This window comes from Agelaius phoeniceus, chromosome 16 (assembly GCF_051311805.1).
Source record: "Agelaius phoeniceus isolate bAgePho1 chromosome 16, bAgePho1.hap1, whole genome shotgun sequence".
Taxonomy (NCBI): domain Eukaryota; kingdom Metazoa; phylum Chordata; class Aves; order Passeriformes; family Icteridae; genus Agelaius; species Agelaius phoeniceus.
Window position 1 is genome coordinate 3,299,032 of NC_135280.1, and position 19,534 is coordinate 3,318,565.

The 19,534-nt window shown below is 46.1% G+C and overlaps 1 protein-coding gene across 3 annotated transcripts in view; it reads left to right on the plus strand.

Moving 5' to 3' along the window:
* Window positions 1–19,534, plus strand: part of RNF216 (ring finger protein 216) — a 76,558-nt gene that overhangs the window by 18,612 nt on the left and 38,412 nt on the right. For all 3 annotated transcript variants that reach the window (XM_054643900.2, XM_077186869.1, XM_077186870.1), the window contains 9 exons: window positions 601–677; window positions 4,191–4,293; window positions 5,142–5,306; window positions 6,298–6,412; window positions 6,685–6,824; window positions 7,743–7,793; window positions 8,759–8,896; window positions 10,076–10,224; window positions 10,671–10,749. In XM_054643900.2, the coding sequence (XP_054499875.2) occupies window positions 601–677; window positions 4,191–4,293; window positions 5,142–5,306; window positions 6,298–6,412; window positions 6,685–6,824; window positions 7,743–7,793; window positions 8,759–8,896; window positions 10,076–10,224; window positions 10,671–10,749 (1,017 nt within the window). The remainder of the gene's footprint in view (window positions 1–600; window positions 678–4,190; window positions 4,294–5,141; window positions 5,307–6,297; window positions 6,413–6,684; window positions 6,825–7,742; window positions 7,794–8,758; window positions 8,897–10,075; window positions 10,225–10,670; window positions 10,750–19,534) is intronic.

The following is a 19,534-nucleotide window of genomic DNA, read 5'->3' on the forward strand; positions in this document are numbered from 1 at the left end:
AGCAGTCTGACAAAATTCAGTTCTTTCCAAGACCTCATTGATCAGTGCCTTTGAGATGGGTAAGAGGCTATTCTTGCAGTGTCAGTCCAGTCTTGCAAAGCAAAATACCACATGGTAGCAGTAGCTGTACAGAAACCCCAGAGAGAGCAGCAAACACTGGGAGAGCCTTCACAGAAATGCCACCAAAGGTTTGTTTTCTGTTCTGCTCTCATTGCTGGTGTGTCTGTACGTGTTGTTGGTCTATTTCCTGTTGCTTTGGAATGTTGTATTTCAGCACATAATCTGGAGCTCCTTGCTGCTCATGCTGAAGGTAAATATTCCCTTTCCTTGGGTTGAAGTTCATTCCCATGGAGCCTGAATCTCTCCTTAGGCCAGGTGCTTGTGGCTTTTCACATCCCTGGCCTCACTCTTCCTTTGAGAAAGAGCTGTTAGCAGTTATCCTGTGGAGCAAGGCTGGGTGCCTATAAATGATCTCTTGACCATTTTGCCCCGAGTCTCAGGACTTTTTTGATTAATTACACATAAATCCCTGTCCTGGGTGCTATGTCTGTTACACACCTTCTCCAATACCTGTATAACCTTTACCTTTTCCTACTGTAGGAAGCAAGATTCCCAGATGTGAAGAAGGAATATATTGAAGAATTAATCCTCCTCAAGAATTGCTATGACTTAAATGTGTAAGTATAGAGGCAAGGACCAGAGTGTGCCATACAACTGCAGCACTTCCATCCTGCCAGGGAAGCTGCTTTAGAGCACATCCAGGCTGGGCCTTCAGCACTGCTTTGGTGGTACCACAGATTCTTTTTTTTTGTTCTTCTAATTGAGCTGGTTTTAAGTCCTTTCTAGTTCTGTTGTGCTGTAGCTTCTCTGCTTTTAAGATAATTTACTTATTTAAATGTACTGCATATAATTTTGTCTTACCTATTACTAGAGCTCTTAAAAAGAGTGAGTGTCAGGATTAAGGTGTTATGAGGACTGCTATAAAACAGTATGGAGATGGGTTGGTGAGTTTTGAGTTGGAGGAAATCATTCCCTCCTTCATTTCACTGGTTTTTGGACTTTTCCAGGTAAAGCTGACACTGGCTTCAGTCCATTATTTGGTGTCATGATGTTGGCTTTTATCCCATTTACTTGCTCAAGTAGCAGTAAATTTGTTTGAATTCTCTCACGTCACTACTTGGGGATAGACAGAGCAAACACGTTTAAGGGCTGGTAGGATTGGTTCTAGAGATCTGATGAGGGACTGATTTTGGTCAAACTGAGCAGAAATGTGAGCAAGAAAATGAAATAAAAGGAGAGGAAAGCTAATGTGAGGACTTGCTTTCCAAATGGCATTAACAGCTCAGAAATACCTTAATGTTCATCATGCTGGAGGTTTCTGGGAGTCAAGTTAGAGTCAAAAGTTAAAAAAATAAAAGTGATTATTCACTTTTATTCACCTTCCTGCTGAGTTGCATCATCCCCCTGCCCTTCTGGGTGGATCTGGGGAGTGAAGGATTGCATGTGCTGGCACCAGCAGCACTGAGGGGAGATGGTGTGAAGTAAATCACTTGTGACTGGTGTCTGATGCTTGGTGGCCTCTCTTTCTCCCTCTGCAACTGGCTCTGTTATCTCCAGCATGTCCAAACTGGTTACTGTGTGATCCAAGAATGAGCAGTAGGTGTTGGTTGCCAGAGTGTTCATTTGTATAAACCCAATGCCCTTTCCAGCTAACTGGGGCACTAATTAAGCAGCATTTAAGTGCTTGAGGCTTACAATTAGTCACTGGGCCATAAGTGAGTTAACTGGTGAGGAACTAAGGGTGATCCCATCCATTGGGCACAGATTTCCTGTTCTGCTGTGCTGCCTGTGCTGTGAAGTTGTGTCTCCCAAGTAGAGCTTCTTGGTTAGAAAGTGAGCAGACCAGAACTTCATTCTGGTCTTTCAAAAGTGCTTTCCCTGCAGTGGTGGAGCAGCTTTGGGGTGCCCACACCATGGACTGGGTGCACTCCAGGGTGGAGGCTTGTGGTGGGAATGTAGAAGACAAGCAGAGCCATTCCTTGGGGCAGCTGGGCTGTTGAAGGTGTGCATCTGGCTGCAGGACCCTCCCAGATTGTGTGAAAAAAACCTCGGGTTTGTGTCCTGGGGGGATTTAGCGAAGCCTGATGGAATTAAATCCCACTGTTGGCTTCTGTCAGTCTTAATGTGTTCCTTCCCTTTTTTGCTCCCGAAATCTCTTCTCTCCCTTTGTGTGCCACAGACCCAGGGAGATGAAAAGGTGCTTCCAGGCTTCCCTGTAGGCCTGCTACAGTGCCTGCTCAGTGGTGCATTACCCACTTACTGGATGATAAAGATTTCTTCTCCATATTTTTATTCCTTTAACCAAACTATCTTTTGAGTTGTCACTGCAGCTTTTGTGTGAGAACAAATGGGTCAAAGCACTGGTCAGCCTGGCTGGCAGGGTCTGTTTGATCTCCATGGTGTGTCAAGCTGAATCAGGCTTGAAATATAATAACTAAGGGTGAGTGGTTTTGGGCAGGGGTGAGGCTTTTAACCAGCTCTGTGTCCTGTGGTGCAGATATTAATGAACAGTGCCATGAGTGTGGGTGTGCTGTGCAGCAGGACCCACTTAACTAATTGTCACACACTGGAGGACAACATCCCCCAAAATCCTCAGCGTGGAAATGGCAACGTGCAGGAGAGTTCAAATGTACCCTGGCTGTGCCCCAGCTGAAACCCTTTCCTTAGAGCCACCATCTGAGCTCCTTGAAGTTTCTGTTTTGTTGCATTAAAACAGTTATCTTTTACCAAAGGGGGGGCAGGAGGTGGGAGCTGGAAGCTATTAAATGCTCAGTGCCAAGATATTTGTTGTTTTCCCTGAAATGATCTTCTTAAAACTTTCAGCTGATGTGAAAGATAAGATGTGGGAGCCCCTCTTAGCAGGGTATCATCTATTCAGCTTTTGTGTGCAGGAGCATTCACACTCAGTCAAAAGCTTCTGGCTCAATATGTCAATACCTGATTAAACAAAAAGAAATGTCCCTGCTTTGAATGTGAAAGCAGAGCTAAAGTAATCGTGCCTTGATAGTGAGTTAATGCTTCAAGCCAGTTCAGATTTCTTAATTAGGGACTGATTTCTGACATCAGGAATATAAATTAGCTGCAATTATATCTTTGCTGCAGCCTAGCACCTTCTCATTCCAATAGTTCTACAAATGTTAATTGCTTGTCCTGGCTCTTTTCAGAAGGATCTTATTCTGCAGCTGGGGAAACTGAGGAACAGCTTGTGTTGCTTGCCCCAGCCAGCACAGCTGCTTGGTGAGGGTTGAGAAAAAGCTGTGGGAGCCTGATTCAGGCTGGCCTTTCAGAAGGGTGTCTGGAGTATTTGTGGTTCTCCACCAATGGGGCATTTGAAAACCCCTTGCTGAGTCTTTTCTAAGCTAAAATAATCAGTTAAACTACAGTTACCTGACAGTTATGACTGTTTGTGGTTGGACCTCAGATATGCTGCATTTACAGGCTATTAGGCAAATTTTCAGCAATTTTAGTGGTTATTTTCTAAGTGCTGTTCTCACCAGACCAGTTTCTAGTGGAATTTGGGTAATGCTGGTGTGATTGCAAGCTTTCTTACAATGAAACCTGTATTCAGAGTTTGTATTCCATGGAGATACACACCTTAAACTTCATTTTGTCTCTGCTTTAATCATGGAATCACAGAATAGTTTGGGTTGGAAAGGCCATTAACCATCACCTGGTTCCATCCTCTCTGCTGTGGTCAGGGACACTTTCCACTGAACCAGGTTGCTCTGGCTGCTTTAATGTGAAGGCAGACTGAGAATGCAGGCTTTGATACAAGTTTGAATCAGCAATAGTTTGTTGAGGAAGACATGACCCTTTTATGGGTTTTGTAGGGATTTTTGTGCTGGTTTTTTCCATATATGATTAGTAGCTCATCCATACAAGCTTTATGTATGTAAACTTAATTATTGAAAGACAAACCTATTTGCTTTTCCTTCTGCATCCACACAGCTGATTCTTTTTCATTTAATTCTCAGTCATTTAGTTACCATTTGCTCTAGTCCAGGACCACCCTTGGTCCTTACAGAGCAGGCTTTGACTGTGACCTCATAATTATCCAGTACTAAAAACTTGACAAATGAGAAATGAACCTGAGCTCCCCAGCCCTGAAATAACTATCTTTATCTTTTCAGACTTTGTAACTTTCTTCTGGAAAATCCAGATTACCCAAAGAAGGAAGGCAGAGTGGTTTTAAACCCCAGCAGCAGCCTGCTTGCCAGCCAAGATGAGACAAAGGCAAGTGAGAGTATCCACATCTCCTGCTGCCTCTGGGCAGTCTGTTCAGCCTGAGTGGACCTTGGGATGTCTGCTTTGATTAGTGTGTGTTTGCAGAGTGCTTGACTGAGCCTGGCCTTCACAGGAGGCCTCTGGGTGTGTGTAAGGCAGCGTTAAATAGCAATAATTAGTTGCTTGCAAGATGACTTCCAAGCCTTTCCTGTTTGGCTGTGCCAGAGCTGCACAGTGTCTGCTCCTTTGCCTCCAGCAAGCCCCTCTGCCCTGCCTGTCTGTCACTGCCCCATCTCAAGTGTTCATTTTGATAACTGAGACAAGAATTCCACAATCATTCTGTCACATGAAGTAGCCTTGGCCCTCGGGTCTCTCTTATGAGGCCTTTAGGCATTGCCTTGCAGCCTTCTAACTGCAAATCTCCCTACAGATGCTTGCTTTTGTGCTTTAAAGCATCCATTAAAAAAAAAATTCTCTCTGAGCTACACTCTGAGGATGTTGTGTGGCCTGGGAGAGATGTTGAATACCTCTTTCTACTCTTGGAAGCATCTCTCTACCTTGAGCTGATAAAGTTGTTCACTCTTCATCATGAACAATTTTCTAAATATTTCTTCTTGCTGTGTCAGGCAGCCACACACCATGGTTTTAAACAACATTTTGCCTTGTGCAGGTCACCTGCAGAGGTGCCTGGGCCAGTAGGCTTTGCACCCACACTGGGCTAAGGTGCTCAGAGCTGGGTGCCACATACCCTGAATTTTGGGTGGTCTTGCAGAATGCCCTGATCACTGAGAGAGCCATTTGTGACATTCCTGCGTGTATTTATAGCAGCCTTTTCATCTTTTCCATTTTCTCCTCAGGTGCCTAAAGTGGACTACTTTGATTTTTCCAAACTCGCCCCCCTTGACCAGCGGTGCTTTATTCAGGCAGCTGATCTCCTCATGGCAGACTTCAAAATGCTGAGCAGCCAGGACATCAAGTGGGCACTGCATGAGCTCAAGGGGCACTATGCAATCACACGAAAGGTGCTCCAGCTCAAGTCTGTTTTCTTTCCTGGGCTTATCTCCCATGTCTGCAGAGAGCCCTGTGATGGCTTTGGCCTTACTGTACCATCTGCTGCTGTGTGGTTATGGGTTTTATAATAATCTTCCTTTCCTTTTAAGAAGTTTTAATCCATTTAGTAGAGATTTTCAAAATTTATTGGCCAGACAGAATGCTGCAGGAAGTTTTTACTTTCCCTAATAGGAGAGCTGGGGAAACATGAGCTGGCTCATGGTGGGTGATGCATTAAACTGGGAAGTGCTCCTGTGTGTCGCCACTGAAGTGCAGTATAATTGCCAATAAAACCCTGGCATTTAGTTAAATCTTAAAACATTTAACTGCTGCTGCTGGTTAACTGGCTGCATGGAATTAAGGAGCAGCCTGAGTATCACTATCTTGTTTTGTCTTATTATGACCTGTGGCATGAGTCCTGTATTGCTTATAAAAGAGTTTCACTGTCATGGAGATGCAAAGACACTTGTTTGAAGTATCAGCAAACTGAATGTCAGTGTGGGTTCAAGTTTTTGACTTAGATCTGCTCCTCTGATATGCCTTTGCTTGAGCTCGTTTCTCTACTGTTCCAGGACTTAACTAAAACAAAACTTGTTGTCTGTTCTCTTGATTTGATTGAGCACTCAGTATTTGAACCTCACCTTTTTAAACAAGAAGCCAAACCCAGCAACAAAAAAAGAAGCCAAACCAGCTCTGTTTAATACAGCTGGTGCCCACTTTGGTATTAACAGCTGAGCTGTTATGAAGTATCATTCACCTGCTTTGTTTTTATGGAATAATTACTTTGAGTACATAAAGCAACAAGGTGAGCAGAGGAAAGATGTATATTTGCCTCTCTTTGGAGTGTTTGGCTTTCTAGTTTTGGATCAGTCCTATGCCCATGTTTGTACTGTGCTTCAGCTTGAATTAAGTGCTCCTGCTTTCTTCCAGGCACAGGATTTAAGGCTGTATGTTGTTTTCTAGGCCTTTTCAGATGCTATCAAAAAGTGGCAGGAGCTGTCTCCCGAAACCAGTGGGAAACGAAAAAGGAGGAAAGAAATGAATCAATATTCCTATATAGACTTCAAATTTGAGCAAGGTAAATGCCAAGCTGTGTGTATTGTGCTCTCTGCATCATTATTGTAAGCAGAACTGGCTTGCAGCTGAAAGCAGCTCTTGAAAGGGGATGTGGTCCCAAGAGAGCTGAGTTACTGTCAGTGGTATCTGTTTTGGAGATGCTCCTCATTAGCACCTCTGCTTGGTAAAGTGCTGTGTGAGCTGCTGAAAGTCTGCAGCTGGTGGTGTATGCAGGAAGAAGGATTGAAGCTTTGTTCTGGCTGCTTTATCCCTTTTTATTTCACTCTGCTTCAGGGGATGTGAAAATTGAGAAGCGCATGTTCTTCCTGGAGAACAAGAGAAGGCACTGGAGGACCTATGACAGGCTGTCCCTTCTCCCCCCAGTGCTGCTGGAGCAGGAGTTCTATGAACAGAAAGTCAAAGAGATGGCAGAGGTGAGTGAGAGGAGCTGCTTTGATCATGTGCAAATCTTCAACAACTGTTGAAGTTTTGGCCCTAAACATGAAAAATCTGTCTCTTACAGCAACTCAAACACTGAACCAAGTATTGAATAACTATGTTTTCCCCTTCCTTACCTGTTACACATATCTCTTTCCAAGAAACTCCATTATAAAGGAAAGAAGCCAAGCACAGAATTTCATATTAACTTAAATATGCAGCTGCTGCTTGTGCAAACACCATTCTGGAGGGGGGAGTTTGCTATGAAGTGGCAAAAACTCTACCAATTAACTCTTTCCTCTAATTGTTAGCAGGCTTCTTTGCTGCTTTAGGGCTTGCAGTTGCAGCTCAGTGTTGGTGGTGAGGAATGGCCAGGCCCAAGGCGGTGTGTCCACTCACTGTGCCCTCCCCAGGCTGGCAGTCCTGTGGCTCCACAAGGGTTTGTCCTGTGCTGAGATCTGGGTGTTTTGAAGCAGAACCTGCAACACCCACTGCTGTGTTGTCTTCCTCTCCTAGGCTGAGGAAAGAGTGAGCTCACAGCTCGGCACCCACAGTCCTTTCTAAAGTAGCTCCTTAAAGATCCTTGTCTCTTAGGCAGATGGATAAGGTCTCCTTTGAAACAAAAAGCTCATGTTCTCTGGAGGGGCCCATTGGGTGAGATCATCTCTGCCCATGGAAACCTGAACCCCACAAGACAGAATTTGGTTCTTTGTTCTTGCTGCCTTTGCTTCTCCCATCTGTTTTAGCTGAATCATAAATAGCTTAATGGATTGGAGGGATGGGCTGAGTGATGTTACGAGCAGACAGCGAGCCTTTTATGGTGGTTTGTGAGTCCTGAGATAATGTAAATGAGTGGAGAGTTTGGAAAATTGCTTTATCTATTCTGTAAATACAGATGCACATGTCTCTTGCAGCATGCAGACTTCCTCCTGGCTCTGCAGATGAACGAGGAGCAGTATCAGAAGGTCAGTGTCTATAATGTTCTAAGTTGAATTCAGCTTGTGCACAGACACTGTTTTGCACTTCCTCCTTCACAGAGACTTTTAGCTCTGGAATGGAGCTTTTCTGGAGCTGTATTTCACTGTGCTGCTTTTGCTGAGCTGGCAAAACCTGGGTAATGTTTGTTGGCTGGCTTTTAGGAAAGGTAGACAGGAGCTGAGGCCAGCAAGACAGTATTGATGCATGTAATGATCTGTAGTAATTCAGCTTGTATCTTCATTGCTCAGAACAAACATTGCAACAGAATAGCATCAGGTTTGCTCTCATTCTTGCCATTATGGCTGTTTCAAACAGATCCACTGTTGTTGGAGCTTGGCCAGTGAGAAGGCCTTCCTTGTTTGCAGAAAGAATTCTTTAAAAACCTGAAAATCATCTCTTCTGCTTCAGAGAAAATGTAGAGAACAGTTCAGCAGCTGTACATTACATTTTGGTTTCAATGTTCATTTCCTTTTCAAACTTTGGAAAAGTGGGCTATACTTATACTTTTTAGCAGTGGCAAACTTCTCCGCCCCCACAGTTAAGAGGCCAAGACAGGGTGTGCCCAGGCAGATGGTAAATGTTCCTTTGGAGGGTAACAGATCTGAATCTTGGTTTTCCCCATGAGAGTGGTGGCACACTCAAGCTGCTTCCCTGTGACTGCAGCTTCCCAAATCCAAAATGCTGCTCTGCCTGTGAGCTAAGAATTATTAATCACTGCATGTTCTGTAGCTTTTTGGAACCTGTCAAGCAGGACATGTAGAGGCAAAGTGACTTAAAACTGCGTTTCTGATTGCACTGAGGGAATTTGGACCACCAAACAGGGTATCTAATGGAATGGTGTATATCTGCAGCTGTTTTTTAGCATTAATGCTGGCAGTTTTTTCTGCCTTGCAGTTGTGTGTGTGTTGCTATAGCTGTTGATGTTTTGATGCTGTTCCTCTGGTGGCTGCAGGACGGGCAGATGATCGAGTGCCGCTGCTGCTACGGGGAGTTTGCCTTCGAAGAGTTGACTCAGTGTGCAGATGGTCACTTGTTCTGCAAGGAGTGCCTAATTAAATATGCTCAGGAGGCAGTTTTTGGCTCTGGGAAGGTAAGGATTTCACAACTGGACAAGGGAGAAGTAATTGCTGTTGGGAGATGACATTGCTGTTTGTGTAGTGTTGTTACTTAAAACAGATGTAACTGCACTTCCAAGGAAATAATTGAATGGAATGGTGTCCTGAAATCCAAGTCAGTCTTGCCATCAAGTGAAGCCAACAACTTCACAATGTGATCTTTGCACGGGATTTCAGGGTTACTAACCTCCTTTTTTTTTTTTTTTTTTTTTAGCTCTATGCTTAGCAATTTGATTGTTAGGAAAACTTTATATAGTAAAACAATAACTTGTTTGGATTTTATTTTCTGCTAAATAAACCAGTGGTATCTGCACAGAGAACAATTATCTCTGACTTGGCCTGTCTCCTTCTACCTAAGAGTGTTTGTCCTTCATAATATCACTGTGATCCCAACTTAATTGGGGGGTTGATTCCTCTATGGTACTAACCTCCTTAGTCTCTGATTTATCCAGCAATTATCCTGGTACTTAGCTGAGTTATAAACAAGTCATTAACCTGCTCTGAAGTGTGTCTGCTCCTTTGCCTCAGGATATGATGCTCAAACTGTGGGATGCTGTTGTACTTTGGGATCCATTTCATGTAAATGTATAAACTGGCAGCTATATTTTATATGACTTTATTGAAAAGAATGTAATGTGTGAGTGCTGGTGCTCAGCAGAGACTGAACAATAATAATGGGCTGATACATGGTCACAGTGAACTTGGAGTGAATTGTGATCCTAGCTGGCAACAGCATCTTCCTGCCCAGTGCTTGTTTGAGGCCTGATTTGTTTAATTAGGCTTGTTCTTTCTCTAGTGAACCCATTCTCTGGCAGTCAGGTGGATTTAGATGAGATATTGGGAAAAAATGTTTGTTATGGGGCACTGGCACAGGTTACCCTGAGAAGTTGCAGATGCCCCATCCCTGGAAGTGTCCAAGGCCAAGCTGGACAGGGCTTGGAGCAAGCTGGGATAGTGGAAGCTGTCCCTGCCCATGACAGGGATTTAGAACTGGATGACTTTTAAAGTCCCAAAACCCAAGTCATTCTGAGACCTGCTGACTTCAACCCTTGCTCTGTCTGAGCAAGGCTCTGTGATTTCCCTGGAAATGTTCTGGATGCTGAGTTGCTCTTTGCTAATGTCATACTGAACCTGAGCCCTCTTTCCAACCCCAGTCAGAGCTGAGCTGCATGGAAGGCAGCTGCACGTGTTCCTTCCCCACCAGTGAGCTGGAGAAGGTGCTTCCAGAGACCATCCTCTGCAAATACTACGAGCGCAAGGCCGAGGAGGAGGTGGCTGCTGCCTGTGCAGATGAGCTCGTCAGGTGGGTGTCCCACAGAGAATGCTGCACTTACTGCTGTGCAAAATTGTTCCCTGGAACTCTACTTTTGTGCTGACTCTGAGATAGGTAGCTTTTAAAGAACTGGATTATAAATTCAGTCTTCTGCCTTCCCAGGTCTGTTTTTATTCTGCCTTTGACTAGGAGCAGATTAAAATTCAATAGACTTGTCTCCCCCAAGACTTGCTTGCCAGCTCTGTGCTGATCCACTAAATTACATGGTCAAAAGCAGTGCTGAGCATATAATATTTTGATTGCAAACGGGGAAGTGATTGAAGAAATATGAGCAAAAAGGCAATAGTCAGCACATCCTGGCAACAGGCATTGGGTTGGCAGCCTTAGCAACTTCCATGCAGCTATTTGACTAAATCAGCTTTCAGCAAAGCTATGTTTGGCACTCTGCATTAATGGCATCTTGTTTTGGGCTACAGGTGTCCCTTCTGTAACTTCCCAGCTCTGCTGGACAGCGATGTGAAGCGGTTCAGCTGCCCCAATCCCCGCTGCAGAAAGGTAATTGGGGCTTACTTCACATTTGGTCTCTTCTGGAGTGTTGGGCAGGAGAGCTGGGAGGACAACTCACCCTTCCTAGTAGCAGTATCTCATGTGACTGCATAGGGGCAGCAGAGTGTTTGCTGGATCCTACTGATCTTCTATAAAATTGGGTGCCTGGACAGGTGAATTTCAGGGCACTGTTGCTGGAGGAGGTGTCCTGTCTTTTCTGGGAAGATGTTGGCTAAAAAAGCCTAATAGTTAAATTCTGTTGCCTGGAGAAGTTGAAGTTGCCAGCACTGAACTCTGGTGTGAAAATCGAACTTACTTTGGGGGAGAAAGCTGTGTATGAAATATGCTCAATTCCATTTTAGATCTCCAGATAGGTTTTGTTAACATCTACCCTTCACAATGGGAAAAGGAATGTCCTGGTGTTGGGGCAAGGAGGTTTGCTAGGCACTAGGTGGCAATGTTGATTCACGTTTAAATCTCAGTTTTTTTCTAACTGTTTTTGCAAAAGCCGAGCTGTTTTCAAAATGTACATGTGTCAGCACTAAAAAACAGAATTTGGGCTTGAAAAACATGAACCCTTCAATGGGCAAAATGAATTGAAGTTGCTTTTTCCCTAAAATGTGTAATGCAGCAGAGTGATCGTGTAAGAGGGATTAGTGCTGAAATGTTCCTTTCCTACTGCTTCACTGTTTCATTTCCTTCCTAGTGTGCTGCCTGTTCCCCCCCCTCCCTGGGGTTACAGCATTCCAGTGGGCTGGATTTCTGGTTTCCTGGACAGCTTGTGTTGATTCATTAGCTGAAAATCTGCTGAGTAGCTTTGTGCTCTTCTTAGAAGTCTTTAATGACTTCAGGATTTGAAGTCGAGGGTGAGGAATTTGGATAGCAGGATGTGGTGTCTCAGCATCAGCTGCAGTGGTTCTTCATATTCCTGCTATCTCCTCTCTCTCCAGAATGAAGGATTTCAGTTAATGCTCTTGCTTGCAGGAAATGGTTGCCCTAAGGGAGGAAAGGGCTAATCTAGGGAACTCCACAGAGCTTGGAGAGGATGCACTGGCTTTGCTAGCAGTGCCTCTGGCAGGCTTGCTGGTGGTGATGACTGATCCTGGAAGGAGTCCCTCTCTGGTTGGAAGGACTGCTCTCACATAGCTGAACCTAAAGCAAGGGGAAGTGTGGAAAGGGGAAGGTCAAAATGTGTCTCTCCCAAAATCTCAGAGTGCTCTGAGGGTGGGGAGAGGAGGACCAGATGGTGGACCTGTTGTATCCCTGTGCTCCATCACCTGGATCCTTCATCTGGCTTTGGGAGTTTGTGTTGATACCCTCGGGGTCTCCATTAAACCTTGCAGGGAGGTTCATTCATATTTGGGCCAGCTATGGATGTGCTGTAAAGCAAGTGATGTGAACCAGCTGCAAGCCTTCACTTTGGCTCTGTGTCTGTGTGCTGGGCTCAACAGTAAGAGCTCTACACATACCCAGGTCACTGCCTGTGCATCTCAGCTGTAGTTCCAGTCATTTGCACCTTGCAGGGGCCAAAATGTGGCTGATGGTAACTTGAGTAACAGGCAGAGCTGCCCTGCCTCTGTGAGTGCCTGGCTGCACAGGGAGCATGCAGATGAGCTGGCACCATCTGCCAGGGCCACTGTGGCTCCAGCTGTGTGGCATCAAGTTTGGTTCCTGGTTAGGTGGCCAGGGCTTGAATCTTAACATGACAAACAGCAGGGTGGAGGAAGAGCTTAGTTAGCCAAGGAAAAAGACCACTTATCTCCAAGCCACCCTTCAATGAATTCTGTGTATGTGCAGTCTGAGCTGGGGCAGAGGCAGATTTCACTCAGATTTGGCTGAGTATTGAGGTTTTGCTCTGTAATAGGCTGCTGACTGCACATGGAGCCAGGTTTCCTGGTGGCAGGAGGGTTTTCCAGGCGTCCATCTTGCTCCATCCTTGAGGAGTGCTCAAATTTCTCATCTCTAAGGATGGACATTCCTCCTCCCAGCACTACAGAGCAACCCAAAACTGGCAACTGTAGTAAAACAAGGGAAGGCACATGTTGCTGGTTGAGTTGTGCAGCACTGGGAGGTGAGGGTGCACTTCTGCATGGTGGGGGAAGTGCTGTTTTCCACAGGAAAGGAAGTCCATCCTCTGTGCTCAGCCTCCCTCCTCCCAAGACCCCACAATGTTGGAGACAAGGCTTTTGTTCCCAGCTGCTGCTGCTGCCGGCCCTGGCGCCGTGTTGTGGGAGAGGGAGATGGTTTCCCTTCTTTGCAGTCTCAGCACAAAGCACTGCAGGGCTTTCAGCCAGCAAGAGATGGGGAGCTGAAAGCTGCCGTTGCCATGGAAATAATGCATGCACGGAGCAGCAGAGAGCTTGAAACCCCCAGCACTCCTTTCATAGCCAGGCCACATTGCAGGGACTTGCATTTCCAAGAGTTTTGCTTAAAACTCCTTTTCACAGCATGGAATTTTTATTGCTTTATGGTACCCAGTTGTCTGGGTCAGTGCTGGCTGGGTGTAAGAGATGATGGCATGTGGCTGCATGGTGTGGGGATGGCATTGTCCTTGTCTGGGCAGCTGCCATTCCTGTGCATCCACAGTGGGTTTGGGGACTGCCTTGAGCACTGATGTGCCTATCTCAGATGGATAAAATTTCTGCTCTTTCATCTTCAGCTTAGGCTCTCTGGCCACCAGCAATCCTCATGTTGTTTTAATTAGCAGCACTGAGACTTTGTGTTTTAGGGCACGCCTTATTAAGCTTTTCCATGTCTCGGGATTGATTTGGAGGTGCTGGCTAGGAACAGATGCACCCAGCTGCTTTTAGCCTGCATTTTCTGCTGGAAGTGGGGCAGGTCTAAACTTGCACTGAGCTGTGCCTGAACACAGCCACTCTTAGCAGGGCACCAGCAGCACCCATAATGAGCGTGAGTCGCGCTGTGCGGTTCGCGAGGCTCGGAGAGGAGGGGTCTTGCTGAAATAAATTACTGCTTGATCAACAAGAGCTGAGTTGTAGAAGGAGGTGAGGGGGATCCTGTGACACCTGTGATCTCTGTACCTGGTACAGCAAGGCACATGCAGCTGCTTGTGGTTCAGAGGTGGGTAACACTGCTTAGGAGTGTTTTATGGAGTGCAGGGGGAACTGTTTGTGTAATCCAGCACCCAGCAGCAGGGGATGTGTTCAGGATGACACAGCTGTCCAAGGATGTCATCCAACACATACCACAGGGCCCATTACTTCTGTGCTAAAGGCTGGGCCATGCTGCCCAGAGCTGCCCTGCCCGACTCCAGATGTACTGTAGATTTAAGCTTAAACTGTATCAGGATTTGTAGCTGGCAGGGTGCATGTGCAACATGGAAAAAAAGATTGTCCTGGTTGGAGAAATTGAGCTTGTCCAGAATGCCTCAGAGTAGGATATACATATGGAGAATTACTTAATTCTCCTTGTTTTGCAACATGTTTTCCCAGCTGTTGGAGTCTGCTGTCTTATTCAGCTTCCTGACAGCAGCACAAACATTTTGAAAGTCCCGTGGCCCCATCTCATTCTCTGTTCAGACATTCTTATTGCTATTATCCGTATGTTTTTCCTTGAGCCTTTCTTTGGATTTGATTGTTACTTGGAGCTTAGCCCCACAGCTTTAGTACAGAGCAGAGCTGAAGGTGGCATTTGGTGTGGCAGACCCTCACTAATTTCTTCTTGGTGGAAATGACCTCAAGTCCCAGCTCCTGTTTCAATTCCCATCCTCCTGTGTCTTTTAGGAAAATTTGCTGGGATAAGGAAGAGAAGGAAGTGTGGTGAGGATGACCTTGTTACAGAATGGTTTGGGTTGAAAGAACCCTTAAAGACCATTCATTTTCACCCCCCCACCATGGGCAGGGACATTTTCCACTAGACCAGGTTGCCTGGGGCTCTGTCTTGGCCTTGAACACTTCCAGGGATAGGGCTTGGGAATGGAGCACTCATGCCTCTGTCTGCTTGGATCTGGAGACCTGTCTCCCACGTGTCCATGTCAGCAGAATCCTCTAAGCCATCTCTTCATGGCTCTGCATCCCTGACACCTCCTGCTCTGGAGCTCTCCGCTGCGCCCTTTTTAAACTCGCAGCGTGCATGGGAACTCTCTGGGTGCTCTCAGTGCCAAAACCACAACAAATGGCGAGTTTCCGTCTGTCAGCTCGGCTCAGCCCGGCTCAGGCACTCCATGGCTGGGCAGGCGATTTTCATTTTTCTTCCATAAAAGGACATTGAGGCTCGGCTGCAGCCGTGGGGCCGGGGCCAAGCCGCAGGCAGGGCGAGCGCGATGCTATCGGAGCCTCCTTCCCTATCTCCGCACTGGGATGGGCCCGAGGGAGGGACCAAGGTCCAAGGTGGGGTTGAGGTGATTGTAGGCAGCAGATAACACCCCAGTAGGTTTTATTGCCAGGTCCTAAAGGGAGATAGATAACAGAAGAGAGTTTGTGGTAGAGCAAACCTTAAAAGTACAGTCCTGTGGAGGACGGGCACGTGCGCTGAACCACGTGGGCTGTGCCATCGAGCTGGGGAGGGTCAGAGTTGCCTGGGGAGTGCAGAGGGTTAGGAGATCTTCTCACCCCCTGATTTATGCTGGGCAAGCTGCTTATCCTGGGAGGAAACTGAAAGGGGAATGAGGGAAGGCCACATGCTGGGGGTACTGTCTTACACCTTGATTTTTGCTGTGTGCTTGGAATGGGCAGGAGCAGTTGCAAGAATTGAGTTGTAAGCAGTGAGTTGGTCCTAAATTCCCCTTTCCGGAGAAGGAGGCACAATGATCAGCCCCTAATCACTGCTTGCCAACTTGTCACCCTTTGAGACACACAGGAAAGGGCTGTAGAAGCTTTCAGAATACCCCACCTGGAAAGAGGGTAGGAATGGGCTGGGTTAATTGCTGTGGTGGGGTGGAGAGACTCCATCAGTGGGAGCTCAGGTGCTGCTGCTGCTTTAACAAGGTCAAGTCTATTTATGCAGTGGTATGTGGAAATGCTTCACTTGATAAATGAGTCTGACAGGAGGAGAGGGTGAGGCCCAGCCTGGAAATGGACCTGAGGAAAGAGGTCAGATTAAATGGGGTATCTGTCTCTTGCAGGGAAAAAAAAAAACTGCTGAAAGCAGGAACTCAGACTAGTCCCTTTAAAAATGGACTGTGTAAGTCAGTGCAATTTTGAGCAACAAGCTTACTCCTTGTAAAAATAGCTTGCTTTCTGCCTTGTGCAGCAATATCCAGTCAGTGAAAAACCCACTGAAAAGGCTGTTCACTGACCAGTGAGTGCCTCTGTGTCAGGCCCATACGAGGTAGCAGTGCTGCCTTCCATTCATAGCTTTGCCCTTTGCTGGGGAAAGGTACAGAAGTAATAAACTGAGTACAGCTTCATGTGGAGATGGAAATTTAAGCTCCAGCATCTTGTTTATCCTTTTGTCCCTGGGCACAGGGAGCCTACAGCTATTTAGGCAAAGGGAACACTGAGAGAAGCAGCACACCTGTGGTGGTCAGTTCTGATTTCTGGTGACTGTCTTTGGAGATAGGTGATGGATTCCATGAGGAATTGGATAAGAGCACCCTGAGTGGGTTCTGAAAGACTGCTGGCTGCCTTGAATGTGGAGAATTGGTGAAGTGGACTCGTAGCCAAAGTCCTGGGGCTGGAGGGACCCTGAAAGCTGAGTTGTGCTGAGGCTGAGACTTGCTGCAGGCTGAGATGAGCTGGCAGCTTTGCCATTTCCTTCTCAATCCCTTTGAAAATGAAAGGGACAAGAGGGCTTTCTTCTGTCTCATGCAGACAAGTGTGGGAGTAATGTAACATAGTCACCCTAACAACAGGGAGAAACCCTGAATCTCTGTATGGACCAAAGTGCTCAGATTCCTTCATTTGTTTGATTTTTTTAAACAGTGAAGCAACTTTGCTCAGTCACTTGTGTGTCCCCACAGCAGGGTAGCAGTGCCACCGAGTGTTCTGGGACTGCTGTGGGCTCTGTGCAGGTTCTTTCACAGCAGTTTAAGGTTAAAACCCTGCCTGGTGAATTAGCAGAGTGTTGGAGCAGGGGTATCATTTTGCTGCTGCAGTGGAAATGGATGTTGGAGGGATGGAAAAAGGCTGTTCCCAAGGCAAATTAAAAACATTGTTCTGACCTTACTCAAGAAGCTCTATCTTCCTTCTCTTTCCTCCCCCTCACATTCCTGTCGTAGTAATCACTGATCTCTAACCTCAGCTTCATCTGCCACAGCTAACCACTTAAAAAATGCACTAAAAAACCCCCATACACCTAATTTTGCTGTACCTTAGTGCTTCCAGGACACAGTTATCTTTGAAGGGGGTGAGTCAGCAGCAGAGGTTTGGAATAGCATTGAGTCAGGGCACTGATGACTCCTTGGGGTGGCCTAACCTGGTACAGGGAGTGTGGGGAGGGGTTTTGCTTCCCCTTTCTGTTTGCACATAAACAGATTTCAGCAGATGACACAGTCATCAGACTTCCTGAGCTAACACAAGGCTGCTGCAGATGATGGCCATTCTGGAGGCTGTCAGTGGAGTTTGTTTCCTAATTTGGTCACAGTGTGTTCAGGGCTGGCCTGCTTTCCTTTTTTCTTTTTTCCTTTTTTTTTTTCTTTTTAAAAACACCCATCCTTTTCTCTCATTGTTGTGGAGGGGAAGCTGTTTGTATCTGAGAACCTCCAGCTTCTCTCACTTCCTTTCCACAGAGGAAGTGATACTTGAAAGGCCCAAACCACCATGCAGTTCTGAAGCTGATCTTTCCTTTTTTTTTTTTTTCCTTCCTTTGCCATTCTTCTATGAGTTAATCCCAATGCTGGGTTTTTATGCTTTCTGGGTAGTCATCCAAGCCCTTTGTGCTGGAGGACTTTGGAGTAGCTCTCTTAAGTGTCAGAATGAGCTTGCTGTAGTTAAATTATAACATTGATTAACTTGATTTATTGAAATCTATATTTCAAGAGGGAGTGACGTGTGTGATTTCAGGTAATGGAAAGAAGAGCACATGTGTTGCTTTGTACATCATCACTCACAAGAGGCCTGGTACCATGTAAGAAGCTGTAAATGCCAAACAGGAGAGAAGACCTTTCAGAATGAGTTCAATTGTCTTACAAATCTTCCTGTAGAAGATCCCTGCTTTTCAGTGTTGGAGTAGAGTCAGCCCCAAACCAGCCACCTTCCTGGCATGCAGAGACACTTCAGCCCTTCCACTCTTCATGTGAGTTCTCATTCAGCAATAGGAACAGCCAAGGAATCATCACCAAACCTCCAGGCTCCTTTATTGCCTTGGTTCTGTGCTGAGCTTAGCAGGAAAAGGAGAACATAAAAGGTAAAAAAGCCAAGTTCCCAGGTGATGCAGTGAGGATGCAGTTCCAGCAGCTTTATTCAGTGTCATGGGCAGGATTGTGTGCCTTGGGGAGGGGTGAAGCTGTTGCTCTCAAGGGAGCTGCTGTCAGTCAGAGGAGATTCCCAAGCCTTGGAAGCCTGGGGAAATGCTGGGTTACCTGTTCAAACCCAGCTCTATTTTAGGTTCACAGGACATGTCATAAACAGCTCCAGCAGAGCCTGGGGTTAAGGTGTGGCCAGAGCAGATGGATTAGTGGCATTAAAGGTTTGGCTGTAGATGGGCAGGTACAGGCTGGTCTCAACAGAAATTCTCTGCAGAGAGGAAATTTCAGTGTGTGTCATGTGTGGGAGCCAGGTTACCACTGACCCCTGAAACATGAGTAACGGGGAATTGGGAGCACTGAGTGGTGAGGCAGCAGGTTTGGAGGGGCAAAGGGAAGGTGAAACACAAGTTTACTTCTGATTTAGTAAAAATCACCTCTGTGTGTCATTCCTATTTGCATATTATCCTCTAATTAGCCATGACTGACTCACCCACCACTTCCATCTGAAAGGAATGATGTGTTTTGAAGTGTATGGTTTATAATCTCAGTAGGCCAGCAATTCTCCTCCTCTTCTCCTGTCCCCTTCCAATGTCCCCCAAAATGCATTCTCTTATTGCTTTTAACCTTCAAGCCTCTTTTCTTCTGCTCTTTCTCTGTTACTACTCTTGCATTATTAATGGACTGTAGCAACTCAGCCAGAACACTGACATTACTAATTACTACTTGTACCAGAGGAATGGGGAGCAAGATAGAAACTGGGTCAGGAAATGTTGTCATCATAAAATAATAGCATCAGAACCGGAGAGCAGAACTGTTTGTATGTGCAGGTTTGCATTGGAAATGCCTCCTTCACCCTGGAGCACACCTGGGCACACTTACCATGCACATCCTCTTTGCTTATTTGCTGTGTGCAGTTGGGAGAAGCATCTCATGCACAGAGAAGGGTTAATGGACCTGTAGTTTCCAGCAGCAGAGAATTGGAGTGATGGGTTGTGTTCTGCCTGGCAGCACTTCAGGCATCACAAAATTCACATGTGCCTCGTTGCTGTAGCAGGAAGCCCCTTCCCCTGTTGGTGTCAAAGGCTGGGGAAGCAAAGTGGCTGCATTTATTTTTGCATTCAGGGAGAGCCTGTCATGCTCAGTGCGTTCAGATTGTCCTTGGTAGCACCAAGGGCATCCCACAGCAGCAAACAGCTCACTCTGCTCCATGTGACAGAATACAGCTGCTATTAAACCAGAACATTATTTTAGGGATGCAGCAATTAACCTGTGAATATTGGGCATGAGGAATTGCTTGCTTCTGGTTAATGGAGCTTTGCCTCTTCACTCAATTGGGCAAAGCATCCTCTGGGGAATCTGGCATCCCTTGGAGGCCTGGTGTGAACAGTTGTCTGTTGTGTTAGCTTTCCCCTTGAGAGGGGGGCACTT